Source organism: Salvia miltiorrhiza, chromosome 7, assembly GCF_028751815.1.
Source record: "Salvia miltiorrhiza cultivar Shanhuang (shh) chromosome 7, IMPLAD_Smil_shh, whole genome shotgun sequence".
Classification (NCBI taxonomy): Eukaryota; Viridiplantae; Streptophyta; class Magnoliopsida; order Lamiales; family Lamiaceae; genus Salvia; species Salvia miltiorrhiza.
In genome coordinates, this window is record NC_080393.1 from 7,178,307 (window position 1) to 7,197,233 (window position 18,927).

Consider the following 18,927-nt stretch of genomic DNA (forward strand, 5'->3'; position numbering starts at 1 on the left):
AAAATGGTTCCTAATTTATATTTTAAGAAGCGTTCTTATTTTAGCCTTCCCTTATATATATATATATATATATATATATATATATATATATATATATAAGTGAAGTGACCCGGGTTCGATCCCTCTTGGGAGCGAATTGGAGATTGGAGATATAAGGTGGATTTGGTGAATGGAGAGATAAGGTGGTTCTTGGAGTGGATGGGGAACTAATTACTAACATCTAACATGACTTTGCCGGATCAAAAAATATATATATATATATATATATATCTATATAGAAAGAGGATCCTGTGAGAATGACATATTTTTGTGACACCTAAGAACTAATCCTAGTCATCCAATCTGTGAATCTAACGACTGGAGAAGCTTTATAAATTCAGCCTATAAAGATTGAGTTAAAGGGTAGTTATGTATTTCATCAATTCACCCCAGCCGTTAGTTTCCTTGTTCCATGCAAATAATATCCCTTAATTATGGTATTTTAGATTTTGGTCAAACAAACATATCTTTCATTACTCCACTAACTCACTATTTTGGAGAAGGTCATATCTTTGTGATTTTATATTTTATTCGTCAAAATTTCGATGTTAATGTGTCTATGCTTGAATTGTATTGTTCTGATTGTTCATGTAAATAGTATTGTTCATGTCACTTGTTCTTTTGAATATTGTCTTTCGTGTAATTATTGTGTGTGTATTATAATATTTGTTCATGTGAACCCTGTTGTTCATGTCAGATATTCGTGTGAATAATGTATTTCATGCAACTTGTTCGTGTTAATATTGTCTTTCATGTGCTTTTAATTTTTGTTCGTGTGAGCTCTGTTGTTAATGCGCATTATTCGTGTGAATATTGTCTGTCATGAGATTCTGGTGTGTAGGCATGCATAATATTGTGTTTCATGAATAATTTTTTGCTCATGTCAACACTGTCGTTCATTCCTCGTGTTCGTTTGAATTTTCTATTCCATGGGATTAGTGTGTGCAAGTGTGCATATTGTTGTGTTAAAGAAATCTCCATAAATAATCAAAAAAAAAAAAAAAAAAAAAAAACAATCCCATGAAAAAACTGACTCAGAGGAAGAATCAAGCCTCCATATCACCAGATTTGAAAGTCTTGTTCAAGAAATTTGTTCAACCAAACATAGATTTTTGGGGAGAAAAAAAACCCACAGACAAAACAACGACGGTGAACTTTCTCAAACCTTGTTCAATCGCCGAGGTTTAACCAATTTAGATGGAGACCGATACTCTGAGGACGACTCACCGGAGCTTGAACAAATTTCTTGACACTCGAAAATGGCGGACGAAAGGAGGAAGGTGAAAGGGTGGTGAAAAGACCCAATAATTACCCAGCAATTATTTCCCCCCTGGTCAACACTTGAAAAATTGGGATATGATTAAATCTTTAAGATCTCTCCTTTTTCATTCACAATTGTAATTACCTAGTAACCCTTATTAGTATAAATCGGAAGTTTTATTTTGATATGATAGTATAATTGTTAATTTCTATCTATTTATGAGAACCATTAGATTAACAATAAGCAATGGTCTATAATTATTCTTAGGTGTCACAAAATCCAAGATTCTCACCTGATACCAACCCTATATATATATATATATATATATATATATATATATATATATATATATATATTAGGTTCTTTTGAGAAGCTGTAAATAATATTAATTAATGAACATATCAATAAATTCTTTGAACATATCAATATAACTGACGAACATACGAATCTATTTAATTTGTTAAAAAAATGCCACCGCTGGGGATCGAACCCCTAATCAAGTGCGTGTTCATAAAAATTAATTGACATGTTCATCAAAATGTACTAACTTGTTCACACCTATTAGATTGCTTCTCAACACATTTGAGCTTCTCAATTGAACCTCTCCTTATATATATAACAATTACTTTTAAAATAATAAGTAAATAAAAAAATTAATTCTATAGTTTAATTTTTTTTTTGGAAAAGTAAGGTTAACGATCAATGAAATAACAATCGATTTTAATATAAAAATTATTAGGGTTAATAGCCGAAAAATACACGAACTTTCACCGGATTTGCATATTGCACATGAGCTTCAAAAATAGCCCCAGAATACACCACCTTTTAATTTAATCGCAAATTGCACCCGCGTTGACTAACACCTTGATCGGTGGTGACGTGGCTGCCGAATTTTGTTGACGTGGACGATTTTTCGATGTAGTAAAACGACGTCGTTTTGTCAAACTCTTTTAAATTAAAAAAAAATCAAAAAATGGAAAATGGAGACGGTAGGGCGACGAGTGTTGGACGACGCCGCCCCTTGCCCTGCCTTCCCTTCCACCACCGGCACCACACACACACACACGACCACAACATCCAGAGACGGATCTACATGTATTGCTATGGGGGCACGTGCCCCCACAAATTATTTATTTATTTTCACTAATTATATATATATATATATATATATATATTTAATTAAAGTGTATAATAAATAAGCAAATTCTTAAATCTTCAATCCACAATAAATATAAGTATTACTTAATTTGAAAAAATATTTTCTGCAATAAATATCATAAAGAACTGAATATACGAACGGATGAGAGATAAATAAATGAATGATAATTTAATTGTATATAAAAAGAGATTTTTGATAGTTGATCATGCAAATATTTCCATCAATGAAGACGCGTAGATTTTAATTATATATAATAGTAATTTTTTAACGTATTTCATATTTATATATGATTATATTTTGTGCCCCCATAATAAAAAATTTCTGGATCCGTCCCTGACAACATCCCCTCCCATAAACAATTCTCAAACGGCGGCGCCGCCCCCCAAAAACCCCAAACGCCACAAATTCAACAACAATGCAACATAAAAATCCAATCTTTATCCCTTCAAAGCTTCGAAGCTTCTTCCCCTTCGTGAGCGTTCTGAAGCCCAGATCCGCCCAGAGATTTGCAGAGATCAGCGTTCTGGGGCTGGGGCTGGGGTCGCGTGGCCAATTTGTAGAGATTGGTGTGTGGTGTGTTTAACGAGAAGGAGAATCGGCCTGAGAAGGCCATCGACTAGCCGATTCTCAAACCACCAGCGACGACTTCCGAGAGCTGAGAATTAGGGCTCGTTCCAGTGGGCAAAATTGAGAGAAGAAGGATACTGAGGCAACGCCTAACAGCGTGGACCAGTCGTCGGAGTACCAGAGCCGCATAGGCGGCAAATTTGTTGATAGGAGGAGGGGTGAACCTTCAGTCTTGGCGAAGCGAAAGAGGGAGGAAAGAGCCGAGTTCGGGCGAGGTGTGAAGGGAGAGAGGGAATGTCAGGTGAGAGGGGGAGGGAGCAGAAACGTGTGTGTGTGTGTCTGTGAGAAATGAGAGAAGAATGAGCAGAAACATGTAGAAATCGATGGTGGATTGTGGGTAGCGGAGATCCACGATCCGGTGAAGCAGAAGGCGTGGTGGGCAAGGGATGAAGAGGGAGGGCGGGGAGAGGATGAAGGCTGCGAATCGCTGGGGAAGAGTGCGGAGGAGCCGGATCTGGAAGCGCTGCTGCCGGAGGGGTTCCTGGAGAGGTGGCGCTGCCTGGAGAGGTGGAGAAGATGAATTGGAATACTTTGTTTAATTAATTAATCAGACTTTGTTTAATTAAAATCACCTTTTAATTTAATTTCTGGCCAAAACGACGTCGTTTTGCCCACATGACTTGCCAGCGTGTAAAAAAAAAGCCACGAGTAATGCCATGTCATCGCCGGTCAAACTTAAGAGCTGCCGAAATTTTCGTCGTGTGCAATTTGCGATTAAATTAAAAGGTGGTGTATTCTGGGGCTATTTTTGAAGGTCATGTGCAATATGCATATCCGGTGAAAGTTCGTGTATTTTTCGGCTATTAACCCAAATTATTATTACTTACTTATCAAATTTTAAAATAAAAAATGTAATTAACGACTATTAGAGTTATTTTAACTCTAATAATTATTTATTCATTTCTTGAATAAATCTTTGGTTTTATCCTCTTTATTTTAATAATAGAATTAATATCATTATATATATTTTTTCAATGATATCAAAAAATTAAGGAGAAGTTTTAAATCCACCAAAGACTTGGTCAAAATACCTACAGATGCCATAAGTGAAGAGAGAAGAAGAATTAAAGACTTGGTCATCCTTAAATCTAGGAATGTTAAACTAGCTTAATCAACCAGACTACTTTGGCTCCAAGAAAATTCTAGAAGCCACAAATTTAATTAAAATAAAATTAATTCTTTAATTCTTTAAAAATATGTAAAATGATAAAAAGATCCAATATTTATGTGCGTACATATTAACATTACTGTATTAAATAGTTTATACAGAAACGCAGTATTACAATAACATGCAATTGGGTTTAGATTCGTGCTAAGGTAACTGTATAGTAAACATAGTTCAAAGAGGAAGCATTGAAGAAATCAATTCCTACAGCCTCTCACTTATGTATTCTTGAACTAGTAACCCTAGAAATAATTTAGTGAACCTTAAACAACGATGTCGAACTTGCATAATATAGAAATAGGGCCTTCAATTAATCCAATCTTCCTTTAATTGCCACGAGAAATTCAATGAGCTCTCGAGGAAATCATCTCGTGTAGCCTGTCACTAATTCTTGAAGTGTCCACGCCAACCCTAGAAATTTTAACCTGCCATAAACAATGTAAGACTTCAATTACATGATCATAAAATAACATAGTTTAGTGCACCACCAAAATGTCATACTAGAAATAATTTGATAATTAACGATTACCTGAGCATGGAGAGTATGGACAACGTTATCGCCAACACGAGAGATGTTAACGCTGAGGACTTGAGCTGCTTCTTCTTCGATTACGCTAATCACTTGACTTAGCATGAAATTCTTTCGTTGCCCACTAACCAGCATCACCTCCACACCATGACCTAACGCTCTCACTGTCAGAATTGGCAACTCCGATCCGCTGCAATCCTCGGCGGCAGTTTTGGCTACACACTCCGTCGCGCCGGAGTTCATCAGTAGTTGTGCCTTTCTTCTCTTAAGTCCATCTATCCTCTCTCTCATAGTCTTGATGTAAGCAGCTGCTTCATCTATCTGATCTAGGTGTGTCAAGAATTCCTACATGTACCACAACACTCTTAATTAGATACACACATATATATATTCTAACTTCTATAAGGAAAATTACACTAATTGTATGTTTTCTTTTAGTTGGGGATGGTGGGATATTAAGATTTAATTTGTACCCTGGTCACTTACAATTATAAAAGGGAATTAACATCACTAACTAAGCTACTATGCTCGGATAGATATATCTTGGAAACTGCAATTAACAGTACGCGCGTCGTAATTACAGGTATCAAGAGACACACATTCTCGTAATTAAACATGAAAACATGATCTTCGAACAATAAACTACATGTAGCTAGCTAGCTAGTCCTTGGGCTATAAATGAACAGAGCTACTCGCAAGCTATTCGAGATTCGGCTCGAAAAAAGCTCGTTCGGAGCTCGATTCGATAGTAAACGAGCCGAGCTCGAGCCTGATTTCGAGCTCGAAATTTTTATCGAGCCGAGCTCGAGCCTGATAGTACTCGGCTCGTTGAGCTCGCGAACATGTTCGGACTCGATTGTTTGCGAACATGTTTGCGAGCCCGTTCACGAACCTTCAGTCGAGCCTTCAATCGAGCTATTGTACGAGCCTTAAACGAATCGAACTCGAGCTCGAGTAACATTAATTAAGAAGCTTTTCCCAAATTTATAAGGAATTCGAGCTCGAATATCACATATACAAACATCTAACGAGCCGAGCTCGAACTCAAGCTCGAATTCGACATTATCGAGCATCATCCGAGCCGAGTTCGAACTGAGCTCGAGCTTGGTAAGTGGATTACGAGCCGAGCTCGATCAACAAGATAAAAGCTCGAATCGAGCTCGAGCCGAGCTCGAACACCCGAATATTTAAACGAGCCGAGCTCGAGCCTGCTTGTATTCGGCTCGGCTCGGTTACCGCCCTAGCTAGTCCCATTTTCTCTATCATTATCATTGACAAACAATCGTATTAAAAAAATATCAAAGACATATATATATAGACGTACATACCTTGGGTTGTGTGAGATGTCTATCTGGAATGATGGAAACAAGCTTGAAACCAAGAGCTTTCATTCGAATCCTTCGATTCTTTTCGATAGTCTTCCTCTCTAGTTTGTTCTTGGAATTCATCTCGCTCCGCTTCATTGCAAAAGGTAGAAGATAAGCAAGAAGGAAATTAGTTGGTTATTACAAGAAAGACTTTCAAACAGCTTTTTCAAAGTATCAAGACTTCAAAATATCAAAGACATATATATATATATATAGAGAGAGAGAGAGGATCTTGATGAAATATCTAAGAGATTTCCGCGTAATTAATTTTTTCAAAGAGGAGTAGGTCCACCGAGGGCCTGACTTTGGAGCCGAATTTGTGCGCCGCAGTTCTGCAGCTCGTCTTCATACTTGCAAGGAAACAAACGAAACATGTTGGGTCTTTTCGATAACGTTGGAAATTTTGAGATCGCTCCTTGCTGACGTTACTACTTTTCCTACGTTCGACGTATACTTCACTTTCATGGGACAATCACAAAAGATGATCATTTCCATTAGTAAAATAAATAGATACTAGTTAATATTGTAGTGATGAATAGACAAAAATACTATATATGATACTAGTCATTAATAAGGAGTATATAAATACTAGTCATTTTAGTGATGAATAGACAAAAATACCCTTTTAGTTATATCTTCTTCTTTCTATATGATATTTTAAATTTATTTTCTGAAACTATTTCACATCTGATTAATAGGGTGTTTGGCTAAGCTTATTTTAAAGAGCTTACAAGCTCTTGGAGCTTATAAGATATTTCAAGAACTTATAAAATGTAATTTTTTAAGATCTTATAAATTGTCAAGTGTTTGAATAATTGAGCTTATAAGTCAGAAAATGAACTTTTAGTTAGAGAGAGAAATTTTTTATTAGAAAGAGAAAATCGAAAAGAGATAAAATTAGAATGATATATAATAAAAATAAAAAATTATAGTTGAGTTATTTTGTAAAATGAGTGTTGCTTATAAGAAAATGAAAAAATAAGTTAGGGTGGAGGAACTTATTTTTTGGGGAGCTTATAAGCTCTTAGAGCTTAAATTTACAGCTTATACGCTCTTTAGGAGCTTATTTTGCCAAACACTTTGAAGGAACTTATAAGTTCCTAAACAACTTATAAGCTGTTTTAAAGAGCTTATTAAGCTCAGCCAAACACCCTCTAAATGTTCATATTTTGGATTAGCCAAACATTAGAATTTCACTCTTTTCCATTCTTACTCTTCTAGGACATCAAGATACGAGACCCAAAAATTTTAATTTAAAAAGAGATTTTGACAAATAAAATCATGAAATATTTCGAATTTGCAATTTTAACGTGACTTTTGAAGTGTGGGAAATTAAATTACCACCTTTTCAATTTTTGCAATTTCGTCCCTCCAAAATTTTTCGATCCTCGGATTGTTGAGTTGGAGTTTACATGGATTAGTTCGCCACATAATATTTAGAGCGGATTTTTAAAATGACCACTTTCATATTGTAAAAATAAAAAATGTCCACTAAAATAAAAAGCTTAAAAATGTCCACTGTTACCAAAATGCCCTTCACATTAAAAATTAAAAAAATGTCCACTTTACATAACCCCTTTAAAAAATCCCGCAATTCACAACCAGTCGAATTCACAACCAGAATTTTTTGTTTGTGAATTCACAACTAGTCGAATTCACAGCCAAAATTTAATTCACAACCAGTCGAATTCACAACCAAAATTTAATTCACAACCAGAATATTTTGGTTGTGAATTCACAACCAAACGAATTCACAATCAAAATTTAATTCACAACCAGATTTATGTTGGTTGTGAATTCACAATCAGTCGAATTCACAACCTGAATTTAATTCACAACTAGAATTTATTTTGGTTGTGAATTCAAGTAGTTGTGAATTTGGGGTTTTTAAAGTTTGAATTCACGGCTAAAACTGGAATTTATTTTGGTTGTGAATTCGAGTTTTAGTTGTGAATTCATAGATTTGATTGTGAATTCAACAATATTAAGTTGTGAATTTATCGAGCTGGTTGTGAATTTAAGAACATTAAGTTATGAATTCATCGAGCTGGTTGTGAATTCATAGATCTAATTCTGAATTTAAAAACATAAAGTTGTGAATTCATAAATCTAGCTGTGAAATTTAGAAAATTAAACCTACTAACATAAAATCTACCACAAATGAATTCTTGATTAAGTGAAACATTAATTAATCAATTAAGATGTAGGCTTTTGCATACTAATCAAAAACATCAAACCAACAAAATCTCCAGGCATCAAACCAAGAATATTAATTTGACTAATCTCTCTCCTCACACCAAATCTTCTACAAACAGCCAACAAAATTCACAAACAAAAGTTCAAGAAGATTTGCAATATTCACAAACAAAATTTTAGATATGCTTTTACAAGGAAAGAGAGAGAGAGCGAGATAAGGAAAGAGATTATAGATCTACAACATAGTACACAGATTCATGCATCATCTAATTCATCGGGGCTGCAGAACTCAGCATCGGAGGAGAATCGGAGATGCCGCGTCTGGCGGCACAGATTCAGTAGAGGCAGAGAGCAGTGGCGCCGTGTTTGCGCGGCGGGGATGTTGCGCGCCGTGTTTCTCGACCCCCTCATCCTCCACGTCGCAGCCTTCCCCACCAAAACCATCTCAATCTCCAGCATCGCCGACCCGCCGCCACCGGCTGTCGAAGGCGCGGAGACGGACGGTGAAGGAGAGGTAATCGACGAAGGAAGAGCTGGCGGCGAGAAAAAAGCCGTAGGAGAAGGAGAAGACGATGAGGACGCAGGAGCCGCCGCCGCCATTTCAAGCACTCCAGATCTCCAGATCTCCGGCAATCGACGGCAACGCTACTTCAAATATTGGAGCTCGAAGTCGGAATCAATGGATTCGGTGCTCTAACCACTGCGATGCCTCCGATTACGCCACCGATTGATGAATCCAAGGAATCGAGATCACCGCGCGACGACGACGGCCACGACACGCACACTTTCACCACCGCCGTCGGATCCATCGTCTCTGGCGTGAGTTTGTTCGGTTACAGCGGCGGCGCAGGGACGAGATCGCCGGCGATCTAAGCTCGAAGGGAGGGAGGGAGGGAGAGAGAGAAAGAGAGAAGGGGGAAGGGAGTTGACTGTGAGGGAGAAGAGAGAGAAGAGAATGAGAGAAAAAGAGAGAGTACATATTTTTAAAGGAGGGTATTTCTGTCTTTTCAATCAAAAAGTGGACACTTTTTATTATTTTTATCTTAGTGGACAAGTTTTATCTTTACAATATGAAAGTGGATAGTTTTATATATTAACTCTAATATTTATGTTACGACATTGTTTTTTATAAAATTGCTGAATATTGAAAATTATAGTACAAATACAAGATACAATCCCTTTATAATTTGAAAAAATTTTAGTTGAAATTGTACGAAACGACGTCGTTTAAGCCTAAAAAAAATGACGATGTCTTTACTAATCCACATAAGTTTCAATTCAACACTTTGGCAAGTGAAAAAAATTTAGGGGGACACAATTGCAAAAATTGAAAAGATGATGATTTAATTCGCTACACTTCAAAAATTATGTTAAAATTGCAAATTCAAAGTAGTTCGTGATTTTATTTGCCAAAACCCCCCATTTAAAAAGAATAAAAGATAATTAAAAGAGTATTTTTGTCTATTCATTACTAAAATCTAGACTTTATATACCCTTTAGGTTTTGATTACAATCTATATTTTACTAGACAAAATGGTCATTTTATTTTTTGACTCTTGTTTTGGGTAAATTTCGTTATCACATGCAAAGAACCAGTCAACCACGTAAGTTAAAATATGGGGTGTTTTTCTTTTTCTTTTTTAAACACGTATATTAAATAAAGAAAAAAAATTGCAAACTTAGGGGTGCGCGCGCAAACCCTTAATAATTTAGAGCATTTAGTTTATTGTGTTTTAGAAATTCGAAAAGATTTAAGGAGGTGATTGGTATGGAATGGAATGGAAGTAGGAATAGAATGAAGATGGGAATGAAATGATAAACCTTAGATGATTCCTATGCTTGGCATATATAAGGAATGCCAAAGGAATGGAATGATGATTCTTTGTTCGATTCAATTCTTATGATTCATAGTTAGAAATAAAATTTATAAATGAAATGAAATTATTTTATTTTACTAATTTACCTTTTACATCACTTTGAAAGTATAAAAATTATAAATATAATTGAGTAGATAAAAAATTTATGTTTTATTTTTAAAAAATATATATTTATTCAAAAAAATACTTTATATATTTTGAATAATAATAATAATAATAATAAGAATAATAATAATAATAATAATAATAATAATATGTGTTTCATACAAATATACATGTCAAAACTTAAATTTAAAAGGATTAAGAATGTAATGGAATGGCTAATATCATGGTTGGTGGAAGGAATGGTGATTCCCATGGATGTAGGAATGGTGATTCCTAGAAAGAAAATATACCAAACAAAGGAATGAAATCAAGGTAGAAGTCATGATTCCATTCCCGCATCCATTCCATCATACCAATCACCTCCTTAGTTTGGTGCAATAATTAGTAGGCGTGTAGAATATATAGAGGGGAAGGGAAGTGAGCAGTGAAGGGGCGAGCGAGGGGACCAATTAATGAAGCTTCGATCCCACGGCATCTTTTCCGATCGATCTATGAATATTTCGGCTCCAATCCACGTCAAATTTTGGAGTGGTATGAATGACGTTTGGTTTAGCAGCTTAACTAACGTCTTTAGTCTCATTCATCGCTTTCACTAGAATGTGAATGTAAGTCAACAACTGCACATGTGATGTAGTAACGACTACGACGTATCCTTAAAATTACAATTGCTGGTCCTAGCTAGCAAATTAATGAATTTGAAATGGAGTAAATCATATCCCATGCCTTTATCACTTCTTTTGTTCACGTGCTATAAATAATTAAATAATGGTAAATTAATTACTACTACTATATTTATGCGTACACACTCGAATCAAGAGTCCGGCGAATCAAAACGTGATAAAAAATTAATTTAACCTGCGAATTCATCCGCTGAAATCTGTGGGTGGAATCAAAACTTAGTGCATGTTACTGTGCGTGCGTTGGCTAAGCGGTAATGGGTTAATGCTTTGAGATCGAGTCCCCTGTGATGCAGTCTTTAAATTTCTTTATTTAATACTGTTAATTTATAATAATAATAAAAAAAAACTTAGTGCATGACTTTACAGATTTTTAAAAACTAAAATAATTAAAGTTGCCTCATGGGCTTTCAAAGCCCATTAATATGCGAAGCTACTGTTCTCATTAAGAAATACTAGAAAAAGATTACAGTACCTTCTAAATTTAAGATTACACGGCAACCTAGTGAACAAATTTTAAATGACTGGATATTATAATCGCTATATGTAGTGATAACTGATAAGTAGCAAAATCGTCCTTTATATTATCACACCAATACTTTTTTTTTTGAAAAGTAAATAAATTCATTAATAAACACAAATGTGGAAGAGTACCAGCGGTACTCATCCCCAAAAAATAGAGTACAGATACAGTCACTAAACAACACACCAATCTCAAAACGCAAGAAAAAAAAAAACAAAGAATCACCAACCCGAAAACTTCACCCAACAAACGAACAAGACTCAAGCAATTTTTGTCGGAAAGCAGCTAACAGGATCCATCATCCACTCAAAGGAAGAGTAATAAAAATGATTTGGATTCTTGGCTTTTAACCATCTCCACGTGCAGAAAATGATTTCATCCACCGTTCTAGAACTATTAGGGCTTTCATCTTTGAACACTTTGGCATTTCTGAATTTCCAAATCTTCCAACAAGCACATTGCCAAATCATGGTGCAAATTGCTTTTCCAACCTTATTCCCTCATTTCTCAACAAATTCACAGAAGTGATCCAAGATAGATGACTGGGGGATATAGCTGAAATTCAGCCATTTATAGATGGCCTTCCAAACCTGGTTCGAGTAAGCGCACGAGATCAGAATATGGTCAGTAGACTCAAAGAGAGCAGGGCAAAGGGGACAGCTGTAACAATTATTCTCGAGAAAAATTCTTCTCTTCAACAGGTTCTCTCTCGTTGGAATTCTATCTTGAAGAGCTTTCCAAACAAAGGAGGACACTTTGCAGGGAATGCATTTATGCCATATGTCCTTAAGAGCATTCGGGGTGGTCTCCATGGATTGCCGGCTATTGTGAAGGATTGTGTACATCTCTTTTGTTGTGAAGATTTCTGACCGCGAGCTATTCCAAGCAATAGAATCAGCCAAGCCAGGTCGAATAAACACCCTGCACAAACAAAGCCACAAATCCACAAATTCTACAAACTCAACATTGTTAAATATTCTTTTCCACCCAAACTCCCAGACCCACTTCCCTTCTTTCACCATACCCATCTCACCAACCTTAAAGTTTTTTTGAATAGACAAACCAAAAAGTTTTTTAAATTTACTCCTGAACGGGATCCCCCCTTCGAACCACGGGTCGTCCCAAAAAAGAGCTGATAGGCCATTTCCTAACTTAAAAGAGAGATTTTGACAGAACAGCTTTCCCTCATCCCCAGTAAGAACATGATTCAAATCCCTCCACCATAAAGAATGAAGATTCATATTACTCGAATCCCTATTCCCGACAGAAAAATCCCCATATCTAGACCTAAGCACTCTAGCCCACAGAACATTATGATTTTTAGCAAATCTCCAAAACCATTTGCATAAAAGAGCTATATTAAACACTTCAATGTCTCTCACTCCGAGCCCACCGTCATCTTTGCACCGGCACACTCTTTCCCAGTTGACCCACGCAATTTTCCTGCTATTTTCTTTTCCCCCCCCCCCATAAGAACTCTCTTTGAATTCTGGTAAGTGATTTGATAACACACTTAGGGGCTTTGTAGAAAGATAGGTAGTAAAGCGGAAGGGCTGACAAAACTGACTTCAAAAGTATAGTTCTTCCTCCAAAAGAGAGGCTTCTTTTTTCCCATCCAGACAGCTTCTTGCGGATCCTTTCCATCATGGGTCTCCAAGTTTCTTTCTTCCTGTGGTTGGCACCAATCGGCAGACCTAAATAATTGAACGGAATTCTACCGATATTGCAACCAATGATTTCAGCAAAGGAGCATAACGTGATGTTATCCACAAGTATACCATGAAGAGAACTTTTAATGAAATTAACACTAAGGCCAGAAGAAATTTCGAAAATTCTGAGGATACCTTTTATTGCTTTGGTATTATCAAGAGTGGCTTTTCCAATAATGATTGTGTTATCTGCAAATTGCAAGTGGCTAACCACCACTTTCTCTCTTCCAATAGCAACACCCTCAAAAAGATTCAGGTCCAGAGCCTTACTCATAAGGCAATTGAATCCTTCCGCCGCAATGAGAAAGAGAAAGGGAGAAAGAGGGTCTCCTTGTCTGATTCCTCTTTGAAGAGGGAATTCTCCCGTAGGGCTGCCATTAACAAGGATCGACATCGTTGCAGAAGATAAACAACCTCTAATCCAGGATCTCCACTTTTGGCAGAAGTTCATTCCTTCCATCATTTCATCCAGATAATCCCACAGGACGGAATCATACTCTTTTTCAAAGTCTACTTTAAATATCAAGCTTCTGGCTTCATTTCTCTTAAGGAAATCCACAGATTCATTCAGGACCAAGATACTATCCAAAATTTGTCTATCTCCCACGAAGGCACTTTGATTGTCAGAAATCACCTTACTAATGATTTTAGCCAATCTTTTGGCCAAGATTTTCGCCAGAATCTTGTAGGTGCAGCCAATCAACGAGATAGGACGAAAATCTCTTACTTGAAGGGAGCAGGTCTTCTTGGGAATGAGAGTAACAAAACACGGATTACCTCCTCTAACAATCTTACCATTTTGATAAAATTCCTGGAGAAACTTGATAAAGTCGTCCTTAAGAATGTGCCACATTTTCTTCAAGAAGCAGAAGTTAAATCCATCAGGCCCTGGACTTTTATTTCCTTCACAATCCCAGACCGCCTCCTTAATTTCTGACTCAGAGAACGGAGCAGTAAGCATATCATTATCAGCTTGGTCGATCTTCTTCAGAATAAGAGAATTGATAGCAAACCTCTTTTCATTTTTTCTTGAGAATTGAGACCTAAAATGATTCAAGATTTCTGCCTTGACCAAATTGACGTCATCGATCCATCTGCCATTGATCGTTAATCCCTCAATATTGTTGACCGAAGCTCTGGATTTGACGCACCTGTGAAAGAATGCCGAATTAGCATCCCCTTCTCTGATCCATTGAATCCGAGCTTTCTGGAACAAAAAGCTCTCTTTGGTTTTTCTCCATTGCCATAGCTTTGTTTTGGCTTCTGTAAGTGCTCTTGTTTCGCTGTCCTCGAGATCTCTTTCTTCTTGAATAAAATCAAGCCTTCTCCAAGTAGTTTGATACTCTTCAATTTTCTTATCCACTTCATTGTAATTCTCTTTACTCCAAGCTTTAATATCAGATTTCAGGAGTTTAAGTTTCTCCTTCAATTTGTATCCTTCCCAGCCCTGAACATTGTAACTTTTCCATTTCTCTTTGACAAGGTTGAAGAGATCCGGATTCTTAAGCCAAGCATTGAAGAATTTAAATGGCTTCGGGCCCCAGTTTTGAATCTTGTGATGGAGAAAAATCGGGCAGTGGTCAGAGCTCTGCTTTGGTAGGCCCAACAGTTTAGAATCACCACATTCAGCCTTCCACGAGTCGGACACAAGGGCTCTATCGATTCTACTGCAACACCTCCCATTAAGTCTCGACCAAGTGAATTTTCTCCCAGAGAGAGAGATATCAGACAGACCAGATTCAGCAATAAACTCCTCGAACTGTCTAGAAATAGAAGATGGTAGGTAAGCCGCTCTTCCCTTTCTTTCATTCGAGTTTCTCACTTCATTAAAATCACCGATTAGGGCCCAACAATCAACTGCATCACTTCTGATGGCTTGAAGAAGAGCATTCCAAAGATAAATTTTTCCATTGTTGTTGCAAGGGCTATAGATGTTCACGAGAGTGCAAATTTTGCCCGTTCCAATCCATTCGCCCTTGATACCCACCGCCCCTTCCACGTTCCAATCGTCAATAAGTTTAAACTTATCCTTCCTCCACGATATCCAGATCCCGCCAGATAGTCCCACCGCGTCGCGAGCTCTCCAATCAAAATCAATGTTTCCCCAAAGGCTTTGGAAGTTGATAGAATTATGGTCTTGAATTTTAGTCTCCTGGACACAGACAAAATCTGGACCGAATTTAAAGATCAGCTCTCTAATCTCCTGTTTCTTCAATCTCCCTCCCAATCCTCTGATATTATAAGAGAGGATCTTCATAAAGGCATATTTTTGTCAAAAGCTCCTTCCTTAGTTCTATTGTCTTCCTCCAATTGTTGAAGTCTTTCTGTGATATCGTCCTCATTATCCTCTGTAATCACTCCCATATTTTTACCCATTTCCACAATTTCATCAGGACCCATAGCACAATTGACAAAGTCGTACTCTGTCCTAGCTTCCTCCAAGTTCTCCACTAAAAGATTCTCCGCATTAAGATCATACAAAGAATTAGCAGACGCAGTACAAGAAGACTTACCTTTTCTCTTAGCCCCATATCTGATATTGTCTTCGGAATTAATTAATCCCAGAAAAAACGAAGGCCACAAATTAAGACGAGCTCTTTTTTCTCTTTTTCTTTTCAATTTATCCATTCTTCTAATCCTAGCTTTTTTGGCAGTGATTGCCTTATCAATTCCATAGCAAGGAGGAAGTGGACAGTTTACCTGATGAGTAACCTCTGGAATCTGAAAAATGCTCGTTGGTAAGCTGCATCGTTCGGGAGGGAGCTGGCAGGAAGAAATCGACCCAGCTTTCTTTTGATCTTTGGTTAAGAATGGTTGTTTTCCACTGTTTGTGTTAGGGATCCTTTGAAAGCTCATAGAAAAGAAAGGAGACTTGGTTGGCTTCACAGCTGGGATACTAAGACAAACGGCCTGGTTATCTGTATAAGAATCCCCCAAAATGGTAATGGGCTCTCCAACAAAGGAAACCTTATGGGCCGAGGGAGAGCTATTTCGTAAAACATCCTGGCCTTCAGAAGCGGGCTCTGCATTATGAAGGGATTGAGTCACTCCAGTCCGAAGAGAGGGATATTGGGCCTTTGGGCATTGGCCCAACAAATCTTTAAAACTTGGATCGAGGTTACTGATGTTTCCGGTCCCACCATTGGATTGAGTCTCCACCGATTTATCACGAAAATGGGAAAACCCTTTTGAAGAGGTATTAGCATTAAGAAAACATGCGACATCATTATTGCAGTTTTTCTTTGCGCCACCTTTTTGACTTTCCGACTTCCCATGCGCATGCGTTGTGCGATCTGGGCTGGGATTGTGTGTAGTTTTTTCAAAAATGTCATCATCATCCTTTCTCTCACCGATCGACTCCGGGACGAAGGAGATCGATTCATCATCCATCGAGGTTTTGTTCACAGCCTGTTCTTGCATATTTTTCTCGATCTGCAGCTCCCATTCTGGAAGAAAGGGAGATTCTTCTTTGATAACAACTGAAAAAATTTCTTTCCCGCACCGAAACGCAACATCGCGATTAATGAGATTGAATCTTGATGAGCGAATTCTAAGCCTTGCCACATCCAATCTACGCCGATTCTCTGTTGCCGGATCAATCTCCATAATCACTCCTTCTGACTCCAAAACCCATTGGAAGAAACGAATATTCCAAAGATGGATGGGAATACCTTGAATTTGAATCCACAGAAATCGTTCTGTAACACCGTCCTTTTCTTTCCACGGATGCCATTCTACCAGCCATTTTTGTACCCATTCTTGCTCCTTTTCGAAGAGGGCAATGACCGAATGTTGGTCGTTGTCGAAGAAAAGCCATTCATCTCCATTCAAAGGGCTAATCTGCACTCCGTCGAACCCTCTTTCTTTAGCTTCCAGCATTGCTATGTTCCATTCTTTAACACTCTTGCTTTTTCCAACCATCGCGTTCGTCAACCACAAGGCTTCCTTATCTTCAAGCTGATACTCTGGATTTTTGACGGCATCGGCATAACTCTGATTGCTCTTAACCACTGCAGGCCTATAGATGGGAAGAGTCTTGGCCTTTTTCATGGGTTGATACAGGTCCCTTCTTTCGAATCTCGGAGTGTTCACTCTGAGTTTAAAGCTCCCGATCCAAATGCTATCCAATGATTCTTCGAGTCTTCGTACATCATCGGCCTCTGCAAACCTAGCAAAGGCAAACCTCCCTCCTTCTTTATTTCTTTTGGGTGGCATGAAAATTTCGACAATGTTTCCGTAGTTCTTGAATAGATCAAAGAGATCTTTAGCTTTCCAATCCTTAGGAAAGTTCGCAACGTAGAAACTCTTGATGGTTGAGGGATTAGTTTCGGTTCTTCTCTCCAAGAGTTCCACCTGAAACCGCGATGGTGGGGGAGTTCTCTTAACATCTGGAGATCGAAATCTATACTTATTTCGGTTGTCCACAGTCCCCGCTTTACTACCTGATAGGGTTTGGAGATTTTTCCTTACGGTTGCGCTCAGTGACGGAGGGAGGGGGGGCAGTGGGGGCACTGGGCCCCACTGGAAATTTCAAAATAATTACTAGTATAGTACTATAGTAATATTTATATTTTTAGTTAAATATATGTAGTTTTAATTCTAAAAAAATCTATTTTTTCCTTAAAACAATCATAAATTCACAATATTTTTTTAATTTAGGTTGATGTTATTTTATATTGTTTGTTATTATTTTTTATTGAAAGAGTAAATTTGAATTTTGAATTATCTATAATGAACGATCATAAAGAAAATAGTAAATTTTGAATTGTAAATGTAACTTTTTTTTATAATCACCTTGCAATTTACTTTCCATGTTTATTTTACTTTTTAAATTATGTTATGGATTGTTTGTTTTAGTTTCTTTATTAATAATATTTTTTTAATTATAACTTGATTTTATTATGTATTATTAGATATTATAGTTTTCCTTAATAAAATTCCATTTAATATTAGATATTATTGCTAATATATTTAAGTAATTAATCCTAGTTCATATAGTTATTAGCTCAAACCATATGCTAGTTAATTAGTTTTCATTTCTTTTTTGTATATATTTTATTCGTATTTACATTATTAATGAGGATTTAGTATTTCTTTAGTTATGTGAAGTAGCGCGTTAGTGAATGAATCCAATTATTACTTTTATTTTCAGATATCAAGTTATTAATTATTATTAATAATCCTAAATTTTGTTATGTAAGTTTTTAGGACATATTTTGATTAATCTTAGTACCTCAAATTGAAAGAGATATTTTTGAGTCTACATCGAAAGAGATTTATTTTAAATATTACAATGAAGTTTTTATATAGATAATTTTAAAATACTAAATGTAAAAAAAAATACTATATGTTATAATATAGCAATGCCTAGCTATTAATTTTAAACGATGCATTGTACATAAAATATATTGATAAAAAAATAATTTTATTTTTAATATATATATATATATATATTATTTTAAAATTATTATAAATTGGGCCCCCCTGAAACAAAATCCTGGCTACGTCACTGGTTGCGCTCGTAGGTTTAGGGTGCAGGCTTGGGTTTTTGGGAAGGGGGGAGTGAATTCTCTCGCTCACCATCTCTCTATTTTTTCTTCCAATCCCACACCAATACTTTATTATATAATTTTGTTTCTTTTTAAAGTGAAAAAGAGGAATAAGAAAGACTACAAAAAGATTATAAAAAAGAG

The 18,927-nt window shown here is 36.6% G+C and overlaps 3 protein-coding genes across 3 annotated transcripts in view; 1 reads left to right on the plus strand and 2 right to left on the minus strand.

The window, feature by feature from the left end:
* Window positions 1–18,927, plus strand: part of LOC130992114 (nucleolar complex-associated protein 2) — an 884,658-nt gene that overhangs the window by 569,755 nt on the left and 295,976 nt on the right. The window lies entirely within an intron of this gene.
* On the minus strand, window positions 4,309–6,538 carry LOC130992180 (transcription factor bHLH168-like). Its single transcript, XM_057916728.1, has 3 exons — window positions 6,109–6,538; window positions 4,781–5,125; window positions 4,309–4,676 (listed from the first exon to the last, which is right to left on the minus strand). Exons 1-3 carry the CDS (start codon window positions 6,241–6,243, stop codon window positions 4,596–4,598), a joined length of 561 nt encoding a protein of 186 aa, XP_057772711.1. The 5' UTR covers window positions 6,244–6,538; the 3' UTR covers window positions 4,309–4,595.
* On the minus strand, window positions 12,026–12,553 carry LOC130993762 (uncharacterized). The gene has a single exon (XM_057918800.1). The coding sequence runs from the start codon at window positions 12,551–12,553 to the stop codon at window positions 12,026–12,028; it is 528 nt and encodes a 175-aa protein (XP_057774783.1).